The sequence below is a fragment of the Phoca vitulina genome, unplaced genomic scaffold (genome assembly GCF_004348235.1).
Source record: "Phoca vitulina isolate PV1807 unplaced genomic scaffold, GSC_HSeal_1.0 scaffold2, whole genome shotgun sequence".
Taxonomy (NCBI): Eukaryota; Metazoa; Chordata; class Mammalia; order Carnivora; family Phocidae; genus Phoca; species Phoca vitulina.
In genome coordinates this window covers 11,878,573-11,901,648 of record NW_022589705.1, presented here as the reverse complement: position 1 = coordinate 11,901,648, position 23,076 = coordinate 11,878,573, and the positions used below count along the sequence as shown (strand labels likewise).

Here is a 23,076-nt window from a genome sequence, read left to right as displayed (position 1 = left end):
AAGAGACAAGAAATAGGGGCTCCTGGGTGGCTCAGTCGGGTAAGCATCTGACTCTTGATTTGGCTCAGGTCATGATCTCAGGGTTGTGAGATTGAGCCCCACATCGGGCTCCATTCTTGGCGTGGCACCTGCTTAAGATTCTCTCTCTCCCTTTCCCTCTGCCCTTCTGCCTACCCCCACGGCTCACATGAGAAGAGAAGAGAGAAGAGAAGAGAAGAGAAGAGAAGAGAAGAGAAGAGAAGAGAAGAGAAGAGAAGAGAAAAAAGAAAAGGAAAGGAAAGAGCAAGTGTTGGAGAGGATGTGGCACAAAAGGAACATTCATACACTGTTGATGGGAATACAAACTGGTGCAGCCACTGTGGAAAATAGTGCAGAGGTTTCTCGAAAAATCAAAAGTGGAACTACCATACAATCCAGCAATTCCACTATTGGGTATTTACCCAAAGAAAACGAAAACACTAATTTATAGCCCTATGTTTACTGCAGCATTATTTATAATAGCTAAGATATGGAAGCAACCTAAATGTCCATGGATAAATGAATGGATAAAGAAGATATGGGGTGTGTATGTGTGCGTGCGCCATAAAAATTTTATTACTCAGTCATAAAAAATAAGATCTTGCCATTTGCAACAACATGAATGGACCTAGAGAGTATTATGAGGGTATTAAGTGAAATAAGTCCGAAAAAAAAAGAAACGCACCATATGATTTCATTTATATGCGGAATCTTTTAAACAAAACAAATGAACAAACCAAAAAAAAGTAGAAACAAACTCTTAAATACAGAAAACAAACTGATAGCTGTCAGAGGGGAGGAGGAGAAAGGGGAGAGGCAAAATGGGTGAAGGGGAGTGGGAGGTAAAGGCTTCCAGTTATGGAAGGAGTAAATCACGGGCATGAAAGGCACAGCATAGGAAATATAGTCAATGGTATTGTTAATTGAGTTGTATGGTGACAGATCACAGCTACACTTGTGGTGAGCAGAGCAGAACATATTGAGTTGCTGGATCACTATGTTGTACACCTAAAACTAATATAACATTTTGTCTCAACTACACTTCAACAAAAAAATTGGCAAAAAATTTTGACATTTCTCCAAAAAAGATATATAAATGGACAAAAAGCATATGAAAAGATGCTCAACCTCACATATTATCAGAGAAATGCAAATCAAAGGCATAATGAGACATTGCCTCACATCTATCAGGATGGTCACTATGAAAAAAAACAACACAGAAACAGAAGCTACCAAGTGTTATCAAGGATGTAGAGAAATTAGAATTCTTGTGTACTGTTGGTAGGAATGAAATAGGGTACAGCTACCATGGAAACCAGTTTGACAGTTCCTCAAAAATGGGCAAAAGAGGGGCATCTGGGTGGCTCAGTCATTAAGCGTCTGCCTTTGGCTCAGGTCATGATCCCAAGGTCCTGGGATTGAGCCCCGAATCAGGCTCCCTGCTCAGTGCGAAGTCTGCTTCTCCCTCTCCCACTTCCCCTGCTTGGGTTCCCTCTCTCTCTCTCTCTCTGTCAAATAAATAAATAAAAATCTTTAAAAAAAAAAAAAAAAAAGAAAGAAAGAATCCAGACCAAAAAGGACAAATATTATATGATTCTACTTGTATGAAATAACTGGAATGGACGCATTCATAGACACAGAAAGTAGATTACAGGTTACCAGGGGCTGGGGGGGGGAGAGTGGAGAATTATTTCAAAACAGTAACAGAATTTATGCTTGGAATCATGAAAAGGTATTGGAAATAGATAGTGGGGATGGGTCACGACATTGTGACTATAATTAACATCCCTGAGTTGTACCCTTAAAAATGGTTAAAATGGCAAATATTATGTTACATATATTTTACCACAATTTTTAAATTAAATTTTAAATTAAATTCCAAAGGCCACTGAATTGTAAACTTTAAATGAATGAAATGTATGGTGTGTAAATTATATCCTAATAAAGCTGTTTAGAAAGAAAGGTATGGTCCTCTAAGAAGACTTGCATTCCACATCCCATTCCTCCCCTCCACTAGAGGCTTACTCCTATCACAGCAAAACTCCCCACCCTGAGCCTTAGCAGCTGGCTTGTCTCTCTCCCTGACCAGAACTACAGTTTTTTCAAGGCAAAAACCAAGACTGTTTGTCAGATTCGTAAATTATTAAAGGGTTTAAATGGCAGAGTTGATGATCGCTTCTCGGCCTTTTGGCTAAGATCAAGTGTAAATGGCAGAGTTGATCCAAGATTTGTGGTCTAAGTTGTCTTTCCAGTGCCAGGGATGAATCTGTGTCATCCATATCAGTCTCTTGGCTTTATGATGGTAGATTTTAACAAATCAAAGAAAATGTGCCCTCTGTGCTTATTTCCTATTCCCTCAAAAAAATCCCTAGTATCGTCGTCTAAGCTGAACAATTATATATTACATTATAATTCTATAACGATATTATATAATGTGAGTTTGCGCTCTTGATTCATTAAAATAATTCACAGGGAAATCTGATACAAAGGTGACCACAGGCATATGGGGTCTCATATTCAAGGTACTTGGAAAAAAATGATCAAACAACGCACCCCTGAATCTACTTTTAGTCACAAACTATTTCCTGGTATACATGTGCTTCTTTACATAAAATCAAATTCTAACAATAAGAACTATTTAACTACATTCTCAGATTCAAAACACTGCCGCAGACTCACCTCATACACAGCGAGATCTATACCTGCATAAGGTATGATGCCCAACAAGTTGGGAACATAACCTTTGTAAAAAGCTCCCACGCCTTCATGTTTCAAAATCTGCTTGGCACAATCGAATATTCCAGAATATTGTCCAGTTTTGCCTACAGCCAGCCTGGTTTTCATAACCTAGTTATAAAAGAATGTAACAGATTATCATTTATATGAATTCTGTCATCATGGAATTCAAAGGAAGTAACTTTACAGAGAACAGATACCTAGCACATATTGTCTCTCAAATGACTGCCCAATTTGTTGATGTGTTATCCCTCACACATAATGTCTACTGAAGGGCTAACACCAGAGCCAAGAAGAACTATTTATTGTAAAGAGGATCTGAATGAGGGCAGAGAAAATAGAAAATAATTCACAGATGTCTTAAAATTGACTTGTGACCAATTAGATACGGAAGGTGAGGGAAATGGTAGCGTAGAGGGTGACCCCAGTGTTTCTAGCTTGGAACACAGGAGAAGGACAGCAGGGAGGTGGGAAGGTGCTGATATTAACTCAGATGGAGGATATACGAGGAAGACTATGTATTCAGTTAGGATATTTTTTGAGGGGTGTGAGGAATATGAACAACCATATTAAGATACTTGTAAGGAAAGCTACATTAATATGCATACCACAAGATGAAGATTAAGGGTATATTTTGCTTAAATCTTACTAGTTGTTGAAAAACCCTCTGTCGCATCAATAAAGATAGCCACATCTACAATATTATTTTTGCTCTAAAGCAAGAGTTGACAAGCTTTTCCTGCAAAGGTGATGTAGGAAATATCTCAGTCTTTGCAGGCCTAAAACTTCAGGTCTGTTACATATTTTTTAAATCCTTTTAACCAACTTTTTAAAATGTATAAAGCCATTCTTAGCTCAAGGGCTGTACGAAGTACTCCCCAGTCTCATGGTTTGCCAACCGTCTAACGGTAGGATGTCTAGTGAGGACTGCCGTCACCTCATCAAATCTACTGTTAAATTTATGGTACAGAAACTCTTTGGAGAAGAATGGGTGCTGTAATTCTTATCAACATTGTGGCAGCCAGCCTCTAAGAGGGCCCCCAACTGTCCCTGCCGCCTGGTGTTCACACCGTGTGTGGTCCCCTCCCACACTCTCCCAGGGGTGGTCTGTGTGACCAACAGAAGACAGCAGAAATGACAAAAGATTGCAGCTTCCATCTTAAGTGCTGGCTAACAATTCTCTCTCTCTCTCTCTCTCTCTCTCTCATATCACCGACTTGGGAAGAACAGCTATCATGTTGTGGGGGTACTCAAACAGCCAATGGAGGACCCCTGAGATAAGGAACTGACAGCTCCAGCTGTAATAGCCAAGGAGGCTCAGCAACAAACGCGTGAGCGAGCTTGCAAGCAGACGTGCCCCCAGTTGAACCTTGCAGTGACTGCAGCCCTGACCCACACCTTGACTCTAGGCTCAGAGGAACCCTGAGCCAGGGGCACCCTGCTAAGCTACTCCCAGATTCCTGACCCACAGAAACCGTGAGACAATAAATGCCTGTGTTAAACTGCTAGTTTGGGGATAACCTGTTGCCCAGCGATCGATAATGAAACGAACACCACCAACACAGTCAGACTTCGCAATGGTACTTACCTCCATGGGATAAATAATAGTCTGTGCAGTTGCTCCGGCCAGGGAACCAGAGATAAACCTCTCAAAGGTTCCTACTTTTTGTCCTTCCTCAGTAAGCAACTTCTTGTACTGTATAAATACATTTAAAAATGTAAATTAGTACCTGCTATAGACTGAGTCATGTCTCCCCCTCCCAACAAATTCTTAGGTTGAAGCTGTAACCCCCCACTGTGATGATATTTGGAGATGGGGCCTCTAGGAGATAATCAGGGTTAGATGAGGTCATGAGGGCAGGGCCCTCGAAAGGCTTAGTGTCCTTAAAAGAGACACCAGAGAGTTTTCTCTTCCCCGTTCCCTCCCTCTCTTTCTCTTTCTATACACACATGTACTAAAGAAAGGCCATATGAGCACACAGCAAGAGGGTAGCCATGTGCAAGCTGGGAAGAGAGCCCTCCCCAGGAGCCAAATTGGTCAGCACCTTGGTCTTGGATGCCCCAGCTCCAGGACTGTGAGAGAGTAATTTCTGTTGCTTAAACAACTAATAAGGTATTTTGTTATGGCAGTCCCAGCTAAATAAATACCAAAATACAAATCAACTCCTAGTAATCAATTAATTGACAATATGATGATGTTTTTCCAAATGCATACACTGCATTAACAATACCCAGAAGAAAAGCAAAGCTCAGATGCTGAAACATTCAGTTTACTGGACAGTGGTTCTTAAGTTAGATTTCCACAGAACACAGATGTTCCACAGATGGGACCCAGTCACTCCTTTGCTAAAACACAGTAATAGCATTCTTCCCCAGAAAATATAGGGTTGATAAAGTGTTCACAATTTTTGTATGTTTTCCTCATAGTTTTTCCTTTTTTTTAAAGATTTATTCATTTGACAGAGATCGAGAGATCGAGACAGAGAGAGCACAAGTGGGGAAGCAGCAAGCAGAGGGAGAAGCAGACTCCCCGCTGAGCAGGGAGCCCAATGCGGAGCTCGATCCCAGGACCCTGGGATCATGACCTGAGCCGAAGGCAGACGCTTAACTGACTGAGCCACCCAGGTGCCCCTAGCTTTTCTTTTTTTAAGATGAGTTTATTTTCATCAGTATAAATAAGTGACAAATATTAACAAAACAACTGGGAAAGACATTTCTGTGGGTAACACATATAATTACACTACCACATCAACCCCAGAGCCCACGTGGCTGACCAGTACTAAAGCAACCAACACAGCCGATCAGGCCAAGGGTAAAATCTGACCCCACTGCAGTGAAAATATCCACAAACCAGAATATTAATATCATGGGCTGTGGAGTCAGGGAGACCTGGGCTGGAACCCCAGAAATGCGTGGCCCTGAGCAAGTTCGTGAACGTGTTTCCTCATCTGTGATAACAGTACCTATTCTCACAAGGTTGCTGAAAGGATTAAATAAGATAATAAATAAATTAAATAAGATAATACATGTAATACAGCATAGTGCCGGGCACATGGCGAATATTCAGTAATATGGTAATATTACTATTACCATTCTCTTCCTACAACTTGGAAAGAAAGGCTCTGCCCAAACACAGACTGGTCATAAACCAGGCAAACCAGATTCCTTGTTTCAGAGAGGTGAGGTGAGTCTACAGAGGTAAATGACCATCGACCCAGGAGGGAGAAGTGGATAAATCAACAGAGAGAAGCGGGAGGCTAACGGGGCTCCCAAAGCCACCCTAAAATCCTTTTGTCTATCCTTTTCTTTTCCATTTGTTACAACACCTATTTAAATGTTTCCATTCTCTTCCAGCTTCCAATACCACTTCCTCCCTTATTCTCAGGAAATGTCCTTTCTTGGGAATTCAAGGAAGAACAGAGGCCACCAAGCAAGAATATTCCTGCCCACCCTCCACAGAATGATCCACAGCCACATACATCTCTTTCTTCCCAAAGTGACAGAAGAAGAGTTCTCCATGCCACCAAAGCCAATCCTTCCCAGGGCCTCTGGATGGCACCCATGTCTCCCCAGCCCTTCCATCCCCACACATACTTCCTGTGAACACTTGCTGCATTCACCAGCCTCTCCCTTCTATACTTTTAACATGCTTCCTTCAGCCACGGGCACATGAAAATAAAACTTATCAAAACCCTCTCTCTGCCCACCATCTTTCTTATCTATCACTTTCCCTCATTTCTTCTCCTTCCCTTCACTCAACTCAAACTCCCCAAAAATGTGTCTACACTATGCAATTTTCGTCAGCCCCTGGTTTACTTTCACTCATTTCAGAATGGTTTCTCATCTCTTCACTTCCCTGGAACCTCTATACCAAGCTCTCCTATCTCTGGATTGACAAATCCTTTTTTATCCTCTCACTTCTAGGCCATCGGTCTCTGCATTTCCTCCATCCCTCTGGCTATTCCTTCTCAATCTCCTCTACAAGGGGCTCCTTCTTCTTCTCCTGGGGCATATTCCCAGAATTCTTCCATTCTATAAGTCTTCCTCAGTGATCCATTCCAATGGCTTCAACTCAAAAACCACCTGTCCATCAGAGATCAAAAGTCCTACTGGACAGCTACCTATTCATGTTGCAGAGATGCTTCAAACTCAGCATGTCCAAAATGGAACCCGTCATTGTACCCCAAAATCTATTCCCTTTATTGTATTCTCCATGTACTTAGTTGCCCAAATGAGGCCCCAGAGTATCATCCTTGATTCCTCTTTCTTTCTCACTTCCATATCCACTCAGTCAGTGAGTCCTGTTGATTCTATTTCCAAAATATTTTTCTGTTCATTTCCTTCTTCTTCAGTTTCTCCAGCCACCACCTTATCCTGGTGCTCATCATTTCTTACCTGGATGATAGGAATATCCTTAAATAGTCTCCCTGCCTCCAGTCTGGCCTCGCTCTCCTCTAATACATTCTCCATTTTTTTCCACGTTCATCTTTCTTAAACGTAAATATACTCATTTCACTTCTCTATAGAAGATGCTTCAATAGGTCGCTCACCCTCTTCAGGATAAAATCAAGACTCCTATTACACTTGGCTTCTGCCTACCTGTCCAGCCTGCTTTTGTCATTCTCGTCCCAGAAACACACTCCGCTACACACTGGAGCCAAATGAACCACCTTCAATTTCCTTAGTGAACAATGCTCCCCTGTGCCTGCATTTCTGTCCACACGCAGCTGCTTCTGCTCGAAATACACATCTTTCCCTTCACCTTAGTGGACCTGAGATTCAGGCGGGCTTGGGCTCAAACTCCAGCTCAGGCACTTCTGTGTTTTCACTCCTTCAGTAAGGACTCGCTGGCACTGGGCAAAGTGCGGGGAATACAAACCTGAAAACCAGTATTGCCTAAGGAAGCTCACAGTCTTATTAAGGAGAGAGATAAGTACTGAGATAATCAGAATTTAATGTGAAAGTACTATAAGAGAGGGAGACAAAAAGAACTGTGACAATGAAGAAGGTTTCCTGGAGGAAGTAACTCCTGAGTCAAGTCTTGCAGGATGTTCGCTACTATCTGACATTCATTCAACAAACACTTACTGAGCACTTATCACATGCCAGGCTCCAAGCGCTGGAGTCAACGGAGAAGCAGGCAAGCCCCTGCCTTCAAGGAGCTTTCACTCTAAATTCAATTCAACTTCATGGCAATGTCATATTACACACAGGAATTCAACTTAAAAGTTTTCCTTCCAGATGTCAGACTGGGATGCTTTCATAAAACTTAGGTTAGCATGCAGCTTCTACTCTGAATAAATGAATAAGCAAAAATGCTCTATTTCCTTTAAGAGCTACTAGAAAAGAATACAGAAGTCTTTTTTAAAATAAATAATATGAACTTAAGAATTCTAAAGTTTGGTCATAAAGAATCTGAGTTCACGTATTTCTAATCTCCTGGAAGAGAAATTCCTCCTGGAGTATACGTGAAAAATTACTATATAGTAAAATAAGAACCGAAGAAGCACTACATGTTCATTGCTATTGAATCAGTTTATTAACCCCTCTTTGTTAATAAATTCCACAGGTGACAACAATTACCTGTTCATATGCCCAGAACTTAACAGCTGTCTCAGGAGCAATTTTAATGACATTTGTGCCATTTCCTCTCCAAAGGGAGCGGACACCTCCTTCTCTCACCATCTGTCGAAAGCCATTGTATATGTTCATTTTGCCTGATTTTGAACCATGGACCTAAAAATAAAAGCAAAAGGATACAAAACATTGGTGGCATGTTACTGTTACTATTTCTAATGTAACTGTACAAACCACCCTCTTTATTTCAATACTATTTATTACTGCAAGAAGATGTATTTAAAAATAGAATATAGGGGCGTCTGGGTGGCTCAGTCGTTAAGCGTCTGCCTTCGGCTCAGGTCATGATCCCAGGGTCCTGGGATCGAGTCCCACATCGGGCTCCCTGCTCAGCGGGAAGCCTGCTTCTCCCTCTCCCACTGCCCCTGCTTGTGTTCCTGCTCTCACTATCTCTGTCTCTGTCAAATAAATAAATAAAATCTTTAAAAAAAAAAAAATAGAATATAGAAAGTTCGGATAATGTATAATGCTAGGAAGAATTACTACCACCATTTTAGAGGCCTGACTCTAAATCTAAAACTAAGAAAAATCAGTATCCTCAGTGTGGGAAAGCAGAGAGGACATGATCTAAATTAAAATTATTATAAACAACATTCATAAGATAACATGAACCAAATTATGTATTAGGCTATGGAATTTTTGTATTTTGCTTGGAATGCAAACAAGTTCAGTTTAAGAAAACTTTTAAAAATATACTGCAGGTAATATACCATCTCTCCCCCCACCAGAAGTAATACCAATATGAAATATAAATGGGTCTGATAACAATTTTATATTATGTATGTCAGAGCCACAGACACTGGAATGCACATAGCCTGGCACCAAAAATAAAAATTATACCTTCTATGGCTTATCTCAAAACCTCTGTAGGCAATAGACTCATGGCAACATGAATGCCTCACCCTGTGAGTACTCGGTTTAGACTACAGACGTGATCGCTGTTTAAATACACTAGACCTTATAACTGCCTCCATGTAAAAACAATTAAATCCAATAAGCCAAAAACACATAAAGAAATCAGCTCTCTTCTGACTGTTTTGGCTCACACAAAATGAGTGACTACTGTAAAAAATAGAAAAACAAGATGTGAGGGGCTGAAGACTAAAAGTCAGTCACGTGGGCAATGTGTGGTTGATCCGCAATAAAGACTCCGGAGGGGCGCCTGGGTGGCTCAGTCAGTTAACCGCCTGCCTTCGGCTCAGGTCATGATCCCAGGGTCCTGGGATCGAGTGCCGCATCGGGCTCCCTGCTCAGTGGGAAGCCTGCGTCTCCCTCTCCTTTCTGTTCATGCTCTCTCTCGCTATCTCTGTCGCTATCTCTGTCTCTCTCAAATAAATAAATAAAATCTTCAAAAAAATAAAATATGTAGCTAAAAACCTGAGAATTAAAAAAAAAAAAAAAAAGACTCTGGACATCAAAGACGTAGGTGAACTTTCTTGGTCTGTTTGCAACACTGTGCATACTGTGACTCCTCGGTGCCAGGAAAGTAACACATCATGACTCTACGGAGAGAAGACAACAAAAGCTCTGCATTTGGCACTGTCCCAGACTTGTCCCGATATGCTTCTTTCTTTCGCTGATTTTAATCTGCAACTTTGCCTTGTAATAAAACACAACCAGGAGTATTAAAGCTTCTAGTGTGTTCTGTGAGCCCTACTGAATTACTGAACCAGAAGGTAGTTTTGAAAAACCCCACCCACTCACCCCACGGAACTTGCAAGAAATAAAGTCCGGAGATATCCGTTTTATTTTAAATAAACTTCACAATAAAATACAACAAAGAAAAAGAGGAATGCTTATTCAAGCTCTCTCAAAGGCAATGTGCTATCATTCCTAAAGAAAAACACAAGCGCCAATTCCTTCTCCTTACCCCTAAATATATTTTGAGATTTAGGCACATTCTGAATGGATGCTCGCTTAAAATATCATCAGAAATCTTTTTATACATAAATCTAAGGACAGGTATAAAAAGTGTTGACCATAGGTATGACAACACAACTTCTAAAACTATTTTTTAAGCAACTACTATATTCCAGTGGGGTGTTCCAGTGTATCCGGCATTTTCACATACTTTACATCATTTAATTCTTCCAACCAGCCTTGTTAGATATTCTTAATCCCACTGCAGGATGAAGGAAAATGAGACCTCAGGGGTTTCATGCAGTGTGAGAACCACAAGGTCTAGAGTCAAAGATACTCCCTTCCTCATCTAATTGTTGTAAAGGAAAAGTTATTTACTTCTCCGAGCCTCAGGTTCTCCACAGATAATGTGAGGATGAAATACTCACCTCACTGGGTTGCTAAATGGGTTACCATAATGAGCACCAAGTAAATATCAATTCCTTTCCTTTCTCTCTCTCTTTCCACTCTGACCAGCCAAGACCACATCTTGCTAGTAAATAGCAAAGTCAGTCTATAAATCCAGGTCTTTTCTGCTAACCTCATCTTTAGAATATTTTTAAAAATCATATCCCTGTTCCAAGATTCTAAACTTCGGAAATATCTCACTTTTGAGAAAGTACATAAAACAGAAGGAAAATATTATTTCCTAAAATAATGGCTAGAGACTTTTTATTTATTTATTTTTTATTAACATATAATGTATTATTTGTTTCAGACATCAGGCCTGTGATTCATCAGTCTTATATAATACCCAATGCTCACTACAACACAAACCTCCCCGATGTCCATCACCCAGCCACCTCATCCCTTCCACCTCCCTCCCCTCCAGCAACCCTCAGTTTGTTTCCTGAGATTAAGAGTCTCTTAGGGTTTGTCTCCCTCTCTGGTTTTGTCTTGTTTAATTTTTCCCTCCCTTCCCCTATGATCCTCTGCCTTGTTTCTCAAATTCCTCATATCAGTGAGATCATATACTTGTCTTTCTTTGATTGACTTATTTCACTTAGCATAATACCCTCTAGTTCCATCCACATTGTTGCAAATGGCAAGATCTCATTTTTTGATGGCTGCATAATATTCCATTGTATGTATATACCACATCTTCCTTATCCATACAGACTTTTTTTGTTTAATTAAACATTTGAAAAGTCATGGAATGCCAGAGATTAAAAGTCCATCACACACATGGACCCACAATTTAAGGTTTGGTGAAATACTCATAGGGACTGAATTCAGGGTTAGTAACAATAGAGATTTCATACCAATCTTTTAAATGTAGGAAAGAAGATTATGGAGAAATTTTAAAACTTCTTTCTCAAAGCGGCACATTTCTCATCGTTTTAGCGTATGTGGGAGACGCTGAGACACAAGATCACAAGGCTCACCTGCATCATGACTTTCAGACGGTCCAAAGGGGCCGTGCTTGTCCGAGAGACAGCGCCCGCAATACCTCCTGACAAGAGCTGCCTCCACCACTGCCCAGACTTCTTCTCATCTTCTGTGAATTCGTCCGGAATAGTTAAACTATCTCCAATGTCAATACCCTGTTAAGATGGAAAAAAGATCCCCATACTCCCTCCGTTAAAAATAGATCGCTCCAGAAGGTTCACTTCAGAGAAGAATCATGTGTTATTTTACAGTGAAGATCAACTTCATTCCTTAGAAAGTATATTACACCAATCTGAGCATACAGATGATTTTAAATAGCCTAGTCACACTAAATGAAGTGCAGGATCAGTTCACAAGAAATGAAAGTTGACGGTAATTACGAAGTTACAAAACCAACATTACAACTTTCTTTCTTAAATAGATTCAGAGTAACTTTTCTCCTTGGTCTAAGTCAGAATGAAAGGTCAGCGGTTTATCAGGTGGGAATCCTTCTTAGCTACAGAAAGAAATTCGTTTGTCAATTCTTCAAAGATACTCCCTTTATCTCAAAATTCTATCCATGTTATTCTTTATACCATGATACATTCTTTACTTAGACCTGTAAATAGAAATTAAATTAAAGCTATATATGTGAACACCCCAAAACTCATCTCCTATGTAGACTGCCTATAAATATTTTTATAGACTTGTCATTTAAAACATGCAACAGGTTCTTTATAAAATTTAGCTAACAGGGAGGTACTGTTTAAAAATAATCCTTCCTCCAATGTATTCAATAAGCATTACCATAGATTACAAATATAACTTGAGATAAACGGAGTTCTAAAATGATAGTATTTTTACAACTTTATTATCTAAATGATTCTGCTGTAAAAGATTTTATAGGTAGGAGTGTAGGGGTAAGAGGCTATGCTATAGTAGTAACCTCCTCTGTCTTCATTTTACTATCAATAAAATGAATACACAATTGTTAACAACTATCTCCAAAGGTACAGTAAGAGTCTGATTATGTAAATATAAATTCACATAAGTAGAAAATGTATCTAGGCAACTGAACTACTAATATAGTATATTATTCTATACTCATAGAAGAGGCATTCATCACCATAATTTTACAATGCTCTATTTAAGTTTAGGCATTGTTACTAGCGGCAATGTGAACTCTAGGCTTCATTTATTATGTATAAAACTTATTGAAATCCATGAATAAGCATAGCAGACAAGCCCACTAGGAAAATTAAAATTCCCTCCAAGAATTCCCATTGGTTTCGGGAGCAGATTGCACAATAAACTGACCTTTATTTACACCAATGTATGTTAGCAGAATATTAATGAAATTTCATTAAAATTTGAAAGTTTTGAGAAATACAGACAGGTGTGAACTGCTAAACAAAAGAGCCAAAGGTGTTTTAACCTTCAATTATTGTTATTATAAGTACCTTATCCCAGAGATAAATCTAGACAGTTGACAAAACAAGCAAAAGTTTCAGAAGTCATGTCTGGCCATCATACATGGCCAAGGAAATAGAATCTCAGCAATCTTGAGGTTCTGGGATTATTTAAACAATGTATATCTATAAAAAGTAAAACCCCTGATTTTCACACTTCTCTTGGCAAAATACTTAAATGCAATAAAAGCTGGGCCGCTCATCTTCATAAGATTTTTGGAAGGCAGTATCTCCTCCAAGTATTGAGAATGGCAAAAATGTGTCCCACATTTGCAATGTTTATGCAGCCTCAGGGTTTGGGTTTTTTTATGATATTCTGAATATATACCTAATAGAATAAGCAGAACTCTACAAGTTAAGGAGCTACTGGGAATTGGGCACCCTGGCCTGTGAGCGTTACAGAGTGTTCTCATGTAATAAGTAACTATGGCTTACAAGTAAGTACAATGTAATACACACAGCAGACTTACAGTAGAATGTTTCCAGAAACGGATAATTTCCTCAATGTCTGTAACAGGATTAAATAAGAAATAGTCCCTCCATTCATTCCAGTCTACTGTCATTGTCCCATCAGCATCAATACTGAAAATAAAAAGAAGCTAATTAAAAAACAAAATAAAATTTATAAGTAAAACATTATTGGCCATTTTGCAGAATGACAGTTTATTCTCCAACTCAACAGTCTTATGAAAAGATCCCAATTCACAGTAATAGGTTGTTGGAAATGGCAGCAAGCTTTTGATGTTCTATTAGTTTTAATCATTTAGGTGAAGAAGGACCCCAAAGTCACAGAGAGATCTCACTCAAGACTACTTTTGGCATTGTGTCAAACTCTAATCAATGAGCTATCAAACACTAAAGCTGGAAGATTAAATACTGGGAGGTAGTAATGAATGGATTTATGACCATTTTTTTCTTGCATTGGCTCAGGAAGATATTTCTTAATGTTCTAACATTTGGATGTGATTTTAGAATATACTCAAAATATTCTATCAATTTCCTTTTCCAACCTCCTCAAAGCTAAGAAAATTAGCAGTAATTGTAAAAAAAAAAATCTAACTTGGTGACTGGGCCTTTTGAGTCTTAAGAAATCCTAGTACCTCATCTTCAACATTTAACGTTAATATACTCTAGCCTTAGATATTTTTCGTTAACTTTTTGCCTGATTTACAAGTTTCTTGGTAGTGTGCTATTTGACCAGTTTTTTCCCAAGATCAACTCTGAACCGTGCCGGGATTTTGATTGTTTTGTTCACTATCTATACCCAGGACCTAAAGTGGCTGGCGCAAAGAAGGTGTTCACATATTTGTTGAATGACAGTCCCTGAAAAAAAAGTTTGGGTGTCTCCTTCAAACCTTATATTTATCAATAATTCGTATGAAAATGATACATTAAGATGGCAGTCAAATCAAATGCAATTTTCAGGTATTAATATTATCACGTTTTCTGGTGCCAATTTTAATTTTGATCTGCATATTTGTGAAATTACACAAACACATTAATTTGTCTTAGCACATGGGTATTAACATCTCACATGAGAGCCCTAGTTATAACATTATTCTGGGTTGCAATATTTAGAGCTCTATTTTTATCACTGTTTTCTATTTTAATGCAATTGTTTATCATCTGACCCTACCCCTCCATCTCCCATATATGCATTCATGAGCATCTTCCACAGGGCAAGGATTTTTGTTGATTTTGATCACTGAGATGACCCAAGTGTTTAGAACAGTGCCTGGCAGAGAGAATATTTACTGAATGAATAAACAAATTCTAAATTCCGTAGCTGAAAGCCACAGAACACTCACAAACGTCTTAAATAAAATAGTCTGTGGGTTTAAATTGCATTTCTCTTCAAATCACCAATGAGGTTGAACATCCCTTATCATATTCACTTGCTATTCATGTTTCCCCTTGTGTGAAATGCCTATTTGTGTCTTTTGCCCATTTTTTTAATGGGTTGGGTATCTTTTTCTTTTATATGTACTGTTCTTTACATAGTTGATTCTAATACTTCAAGTTATAAATTAGCAAATACCTTTGTCTTTTCACTTTGTTTATGCTATCTGTGAATAGAGGCTCTTAATTTTAATATAGCTGAATGTATCGATCTTTTCATTTATGTTACTGCCTTTCATGTCTTTTTTTTTTTTTTTCAAATAATTCCTTCCCTACACTGAGGTAAAAACATTTCCTTTTCTTCGCCTACAAGTATGATAGTTTAACTTTCACATTTAGGTTGATTTTTACGTATGGTGTGAGGTAGGTACCCAGTTTCATTCCCGTCTGCATGGATAACCAGAGGCACTAGTAGCATGTACTGCATAGTCTCTTCTCTTCTGCAAAGTGATCTGCAAGGCTACTTCTCCTGTGTGACAAACCCCAAATATGGATGGGTCTGTTTCTGGGATATTATGTTCCATTTGTCAACTTATCTATACTTGTACCACTACCCCTATCTTAATTATGGCTTAATAACAACTCTTGATATATGACAGAGCAGGTCCCCTGCTTCCTATGGCTCTTCAAGAATGTCTAGGTTATTCTTGGGCTCTTTGATATTAATTTGAGATTCAGCTTAACAAGTTTCTCAAAAAAAAAAAAAAACTACTTTTTTTTTTCAATGGCATTGAATCATTACCAATTTGGAGAAAAGGTGCATCTTTTCTGTACTTTGTAATCTAACAAAATGTTTTAAGTTGCCCTTTTAAAAGTACTGATTGTGGTATAATATGCTTTCTAAATACAGCTAATGTTTTGTAAAAGATTTTACTTATTTATTTGACAGAGAGAGACCCAGCGAGAGAGGGAACACAAGCAGGGGGAGTGGGAGAGGGAGAAGCAGGCTTCCCGCGGAGCAGGGAGCCCGATGCGGGGCTCGATCCCAGGACCCTGGGATCATGACCTGAGCCGAAGGCAGACTGAGCCACCCAGGTGCCCCTATATACAGCTAACATTTTTTTCTATATAGCTAACAGATCACGAATATTTTCTCTAAAATATTTACATCTAGGGGCACCTGAGTAGCTAAGTCGGTTGGGCATCAGTCTTGGTTTCGGCTCAGGTCATGATCTCATGGGTTATGAGATGGAGCTCAGCATTGGGCTCTGCACTCAGAGGACTCTCTCCCTATCCCTCCCCCCATTCACATGCACTCTCTCTCTCTCAAATAAATAAATAAACCTGTAAAATGTATCTATATAAAAAAAGTAAAATATATACATCTATGTCATAAATGATGTTGGCCTATAATTTCCTTCTCTCACTAGTTGTCTGCCTTTGCTGTTATGCTTAGCACGACCTCACAGAATGGATCGGATGCTGCACTTCTACACTCTCCATATATTTGTAGACCTGTTCTTTAATAGTTTGTAAGAACCATCTGGGGCTAAAGTTTTCTTTATGGGAAAATTTTTAATTACTGATGTGATGTGTTTATTTAGGTACTATTGGCTATTTCTTCTTGATTTAGGTTTGGTAAATTGTTATGTCTGGAAATTCTTCTATTTCATGTTTTCAAATTTATTGGCATAAAATTGTTTGTGACATTTTATTATCTTTGAAAAATTTCTGATGTGTCTTTGCAATCATTTATTTTTCCACTTGTTATTATTTATTTCCATCTCATTTCTTTTTTTTTAAGATTTTTTAAATTTATTTATTTGACAGGGAGAGACACAGTGAGAGGGGGGAACACAAGCAGTGGGAGTGGGAGAGGGAGAAGCAGGCTTCCTGCAGAGCAGGGAGCCCGATGCAGGGCTCGATCCCAGGACCCTGGGATCATGACCTGGGCCAAAGGCAGACGCTTAACGACTGAGCTACCCAGGCGTCCCCTCATTTCTCTTTTTTCTTCATCAGTCTCTCCAGAAGTTTGTCTTTTCCAATAACCGATGTTTGACTTTGTTGATCCTATTATCGTATCTCTGCATTCTATTTCCACTGCGCTTCCTTAATTACCTCCTTCTTTCTACCTTCTTTGAAATTATTCTGATTTCTCCCTTTAAATTAGCACATTAATTCTCAGCCTTAATTCCTTTCTTTTCTTTTGAATTTATTTCTGTTTACTTCCCTTTCAGGTGTCAGACCAAGTAAAAAAGATGGAGGAATGGAGAGAGGAACACAGCTGGCCTGGGATGGGAGTGGCATGGAAGTGGGGCAGGGGCCCTGTTCACATCACATCCACAAAGAACTCCCCTGGGGTGTCCCCATGACCATGTGGAAGGACTGTCTGCTGGCGGTCAGTCTGGGGGCACGTAGGCCAGGTCTCAGCCTGGAGGGGCTCCTGGGGGCCCCATGGCCACAGGTGGTAGATGCACCATCAGCATGGGGGGACCACAGAAAGAAGGCCCACCGCGGGGGCTGTAGCTCAGATGCATGTGGGGGCTGCAAAGGCTGCTGGTCATGGAGTGGTGGCTGCAGTGGCTATGCTCCCATGGCCCCCAGGCTACTGTGGGTTGTGTGGTCCCACTCATCACCGTTGCCGCTCCACTTCAAGTCCCTGGCCTTCGGGTCCTTCCCCTCCTGCCGGTCACTGCCACTACGGTTGGAGCCTCCGCTCCAGCCGCCTTCACTGTACTGACTGCCGGCACTGCCCCCGCCATAGCTGTACCCCAGCTCTGGGAAGCCCAGGCGCAGGTTGTAGGCGTGTGGGGGCAGCAGGTACTGGTAAGGGAAAGCCTTGGACCAAGGGGTGGCCCCCGGTGTGGCAAAGAGGCCAGTCTGTCCTGGTAGAGGTGCCATGGAAGCCATCGTGATCATGGAGGGACACATTAGCCATGGTGCCACAAAGGTCTCTGAAGATGTAGAAGCACTGCTCAGAGAAGGTGACCTTCTTGATCGTGGATGAAGCTGCTTCCAGAAGGCTGCTAGCATACTTGCTGGCCTCCTGCCAATCAGTGAAGCCTTCCACATTGTGGTACAGCAAGTCCACCACATCCAAGCCAACAAAAACACTGGGGATGGTAATCTTGAGTCACATGCGGCCACCGACCTCCAGCGCAGATTCAGAGGAGGCCATGGCTTTGACAGTAGCGGCCACATCAGTGTGGATGGACAGGTGTGAGTCATGTCCAGGCACTCTGTGTCATGGATGGAGCTGGTGATGGAAGAGCCAGTGGAGGTGATGGTGCTCAGGACAGGGCTCATGCCATAGGCTACAGGGTGGGTGACCCAGGATTCAGGGTCAGTAGGCCAGAAGGGCTCACTCCTGGACAGTGTGAAGCAGCCACGTGGACTTGGGTCCCAGCCCCCTGGCTACAGTCAGGGTGATGGCCCCAGTCTGTGCACAGTCTCACGCAAAACCCGTACCGCACCATCATTACTCATGTTCTCACAGCTCACCTAGCTTGCCCGTAACAGCGCATCTTCTAGATCTACGCCTCCATTAGCAGCCACGGCCCCAGCCTTCATGATAGAGACAATGTAGATGCCTCCGTCACCACGCTCTTTGCCTTGGCCCACAGTGGAGATGCACAGAAAGTTGTACTTTTCCATGAGAGTGACCATGATGATGTTGAGTGACACAATGGAGTCCATGATGCTGCTGAAGGACCAGGACCACTCAGGCCGTGAAACCTCCTGCTTCCATGCCGCTTGTCTTCTCATCAGGTGTAAGGGGCTGCTCTGCTCTGTGGAGCTGAGGATGCAGTCATCCTCAGCCAAATCGAAGAAGCTGGTGGTCTCCAACTCGTTGTTCATAAAGGCCGAGCTATCACAGCCCCCTGGCTCTCACCACGCTCCACCTTTGCAGTTCCATTTAGCCGGGTTGTGTGCTCTGGGCTGTCCCTCCTGCATGGCCACTCACACTGGGCAGATACGAAGGAGTCTGTCTCTGTGTCACTGCCCAGGTTTTCCTGGCTGCCCCCACCAGCACAAGGGTGGAAGGACAGGGCCAGGAGTCCCCAATGCCTCCTGTGCGCTCCATGGGCAGTGGCAGTTCCGATGGGTTGTAGCACAGAAGGGAGCTGGCTCTGGGTGCAGCCCTCAGTGGACAGCACCCTCAGCTAGGCACTGTCATCCCACATCTCCTCCTTCATCACTCCAAAACCGTGGCCCATAGACTTGAAGAAGAATATACAGCTGGGTCGCTGCAGAATGACCTTCAAGTCTGCCAAGGTGACACACTTGGCGAGCAGGGGCAGCGTCTCCTGCCCATCCAGGTGGTAGATGATCTTGGTCTCACTCATTGCTCTGGCCTGGCAGCCATACAAGCTTTAAAGCCATAAAATTCCCCCTACGTACCACGTTAGCTATATCTCAAAAGCTTTCATGTGTGATATTCTTTCAAGTCAAAGTATCCTTGAATGTCTACTATGATTTCCTCTTTGACCCAAAAATTATTGAGAAGTGTATATCATATCCAAAACCAATGTATTTTTAGAACTTACTTCCACTATTAACTTCTAAATTAATATATATGGTCAAAGAAAATGGGTCTCTGTGATACCAATTATTTGAAATGTGTTAAGCCTGGCTTTATGGTCTACTATAAAATCAATTTTTATACATGCTATAAGTACATGAGAAAAAAAATTTTTTCTGGTTTTTTGGTACAAGGTTCCATTGTATGCCCATTAAGTCAAGCTTATTTATTTCTCTCCATCTTGACTAAATTTTTTCTCAGCTTGATCTAACAAGTATAGGAAGATATATGTTAAAATTTCTCACTACTATAAAAAATTTGTCAATTTATCCCTGGAATTCTATCACCCAGCTTAAAAATTTTGTGTCTTTGGGGTGACTTTTAAGATTTTATTTATTTATTTATTTATTTTTTAAGATTATTTATTTATTTGACAGAGAGAGAGAGACAGCGAGAGAGGGAACACAAGCAGGGGGAGCAGGAGAGGGAGAAGCAGACTCCCTGCTGAGCAGGGAGCCCGATGCGGGGCTTGATCCCAGGACCCCAGGATCATGACCTGAGCCAAAGGCAGACACTTAACAGACTGAGCCATCCAGGCATCTCTTTGTGGTGAATTTTAAATGTGGTAACACTTTATTTCCCATGAATGTTTTTTACCTTATAATTTTATCCGATATTAATTAGCTACTTCAGCTTGCTTTTAGTTTGTAGGATTTTGTTTTCCTTTTTCTTTCATCTGACTATCTCTGTGTTCTAGCAAATCTTGTTTTTATTTTGAGATACATTAAAAGTCCACTATAAGTAGGGATCATAAAAAAATGTAATATAGTTTCACACCACTGTGAGGTTAGTATTTTTCTTCTTTCCCTTTTTCACTGTTAATAATATTTTTCAATTAGTATATCCTGTCACAATACTATGAAAATATTGAAATTCTTTGTCCCCATCAGATTGTACACTAAACTGAGAAAATCCTGGCTGGCCAGAAGCAATAACCTCCTAACTTACTCTTCTCTCCCACCCCACACCCCCCAAAAAGATAATAACTTTATTTAACCTGCCCCATTTGGGAATGGAGGTGAAAGGAAAACAGGACCTAACATTATTTCAGGGCACATCTTGGTGGGGTTTGAACTTATTTCTCCCATCCTATCTTCTGCTTTCTATTTGTCTCATTTTTTTCTTTGTTTTCCTCCTTTCTTTACTTTGTTGGAATGCCTGAATTTTGCACTTGTTGATTTTCTTATTCCATTTTTCCCCTTACTGGTTTAGAAGTTATATACTCAATTCCTAGACTTTCAGCAGTTTACCCTGAAATTTTACCATGTACACATAACAACAAAATCTAAAGTTATTATTTTACCTCCTTCTCCTGAATAAGAATCTTAGGACAGTGTGAAACAAATTATTCTCTCCTGACTCACTCTTCTCGTCTACTATTTCAGCTGTCCTTTTTCTTAAATCCTACAAATTGGTCATTAATATTACATTCATGGCTGTCTCCGATGGACCACGCAAACAGCTCATGGACCACCAGCTAAGAGACAGACCACCAGTGGTCTAGAGAGCATTCTGAGAAACACTGCCTGACCCATTGCCCGAATGTGCCCTTCACAACATGCTTCCATGTCTGAACGTGTCTTTCCCTCTATCTAGAATGTCCTGCCCCTCACCCTTTTTCACTAGGATAACTTCTACTCATTCTTCAACACATTCTTCAATATTTTCTGAGGGCACATGATTACAAGGTGCTGAGTATGTAACAGTTAACAGGACAGAAGTGGTCTGTGCCCTCGAAGCTTAGTGTAGTAGGAAACAATAGCAACTAATAGCTAATATTCACTGAGCCTTTGCTAGGCATTGTTCTAAGCACTTCGCAAACAATAGCAACTAATAGCTAATATTCACTGAGCCTTTGCTAGGCATTGTTCTAAGCACTTCGCAAGCAAATTTATTTAATCCTGAAAACAATCCTATATACTTTCTATTGTCTCCATTTTATACAGAGAGAGGCTAAGTATTTTGTCCTGGATCACAGGCCTGGTAAGTGGAGTAGAATTAAGTATTTCATTTCAAGCCAGGCATTCTAACTTCAGAAACTGTATTTCTAACCACTAAGCTATAGAAATAAGCTCATGGTTACCACCTGTAAGAACCACAGAGCAGAGAAACAAGTCACACAAATAAAAAAAACCGCTGTAGGGTGGAAGTGGGCAGATTTAGACAGCATAGCTCTCTCTGAGGTGAAAACTGAAGGCTAATAAAGGATAGGAGAGGGGAGAGGTTTAGTCCCTTAAGCAGCAAGAACTGCAAGTGCTCCAAAGTTGGAAATGACTCTTAGAGAATTCAAAGAACTGAAAGAAACATGGTGGAAGCATTGTCCACAGACATGCCTAGCTCTTCATCATATCCTTTAATAAACTGGAAAATGTAAGTAAATATTTCCCTGAGTTCTGTAAGCCGCTTTTACTAAGCAAGAGGTGGCTAGGGCTTCATCCAGCCAAAGAAGTCAAAATGGTTCTGGAAACTTTGGTGGTGGTCGTGGAGGTGGTTTTGGTAGGAATGACAACTTTGGTCGTGGAGGGAACTTCCGTGGTCGAGGGGGCTTTGGTGGCAGTCGAGGTGGTGGTGGATATGGTGGCAGTGAGGATGGCTATCATGGATTTGGTAATGATGGAAGCAACTTTGGAGGTGGCGAAAGCTATAATGATTTTGGCAACTACAACAATCAATCCTCAAATTTTGGACCCATGAAAGGAGGAAATTTTGGAGGCAGAGGCTCTGGCCCCTATGGTGGTGGAGGCCAATACTTTGCCAAACCACGAAACCAAGGTGGCTGTGCTGGTTCCAGCAGCAGCCGTAGCTATGACAGTGGCAGGAGGTTTTCATGACTGCCGGGAAACAAGGCTTAGCAGGAGAGAAGAGACAGAGAAGTGACAGGGAAGCTACAGGTTACAACAGATTTGTGAACTCAGCCAAGCACAGTGGGGGCAGGGCCTAGCTGCTACAAAGAAGACATGTTTTAGACAATACACATGTGTATGGGCAAAAAACTTGAGGACTGTATTTGTGACTAATTGTATAACAGGTTATTTTAGTTTCTGTTCTGTGGAAAGTGGTCACCAAATGTGTGAAAGCATTCCAACAAAGGGTTTTAATGTAGTTTGTTTTTTTTTTGTTTTTTTTTTTTTTGCACCCATGCTGTTGGTTGCTAAATGTAATACTCTGATCATGACACTGAATAAATGTGTCTTCAAAAAAAAAAAGAATATTCAGTCCCCCACTCCGATTTCTCCAGAGAGGGGAGAGAGGTTTACAATAGAGTTAATAATTGAACATGCCTATGTGAGAAAGCCCCCATAAAATCCCCCAAAGTATGGGTTCAGAGAACTTTCACGTCGGTGAACACATCCATACCAGGAGGGTAACACACCCCAACCCCACAGGGACAGAAGCTCATGTGCTTGGGACCCTCCCAGACCTCACCTTACGTATCTCTTCATCTGGCTATTCATCTGTACCCTTCATCATATCCTTTAATAAACTGGAAGATGTAAGTAAATATTTCCCTGAGTTCTGTAAGCTGCT

At 40.8% G+C, this 23,076-nt stretch overlaps 1 protein-coding gene and 1 pseudogene across 2 annotated transcripts in view; both read right to left on the bottom strand.

The window, feature by feature from the left end:
* Positions 1–23,076, bottom strand: part of LOC116643463 (calcium-binding mitochondrial carrier protein SCaMC-1) — a 51,284-nt gene that overhangs the window by 5,905 nt on the left and 22,303 nt on the right. For both annotated transcript variants that reach the window (XM_032422258.1, XM_032422269.1), the window contains exons 4-8: positions 13,598–13,709; positions 11,676–11,834; positions 8,338–8,490; positions 4,343–4,450; positions 2,698–2,865 (exon numbers count right to left, since the gene is read on the bottom strand). In XM_032422258.1, coding sequence (XP_032278149.1) covers positions 2,698–2,865; positions 4,343–4,450; positions 8,338–8,490; positions 11,676–11,834; positions 13,598–13,709 — 700 coding nt within the window. The remainder of the gene's footprint in view (positions 1–2,697; positions 2,866–4,342; positions 4,451–8,337; positions 8,491–11,675; positions 11,835–13,597; positions 13,710–23,076) is intronic.
* Positions 16,965–19,854, bottom strand: LOC116643454 (annotated as a pseudogene).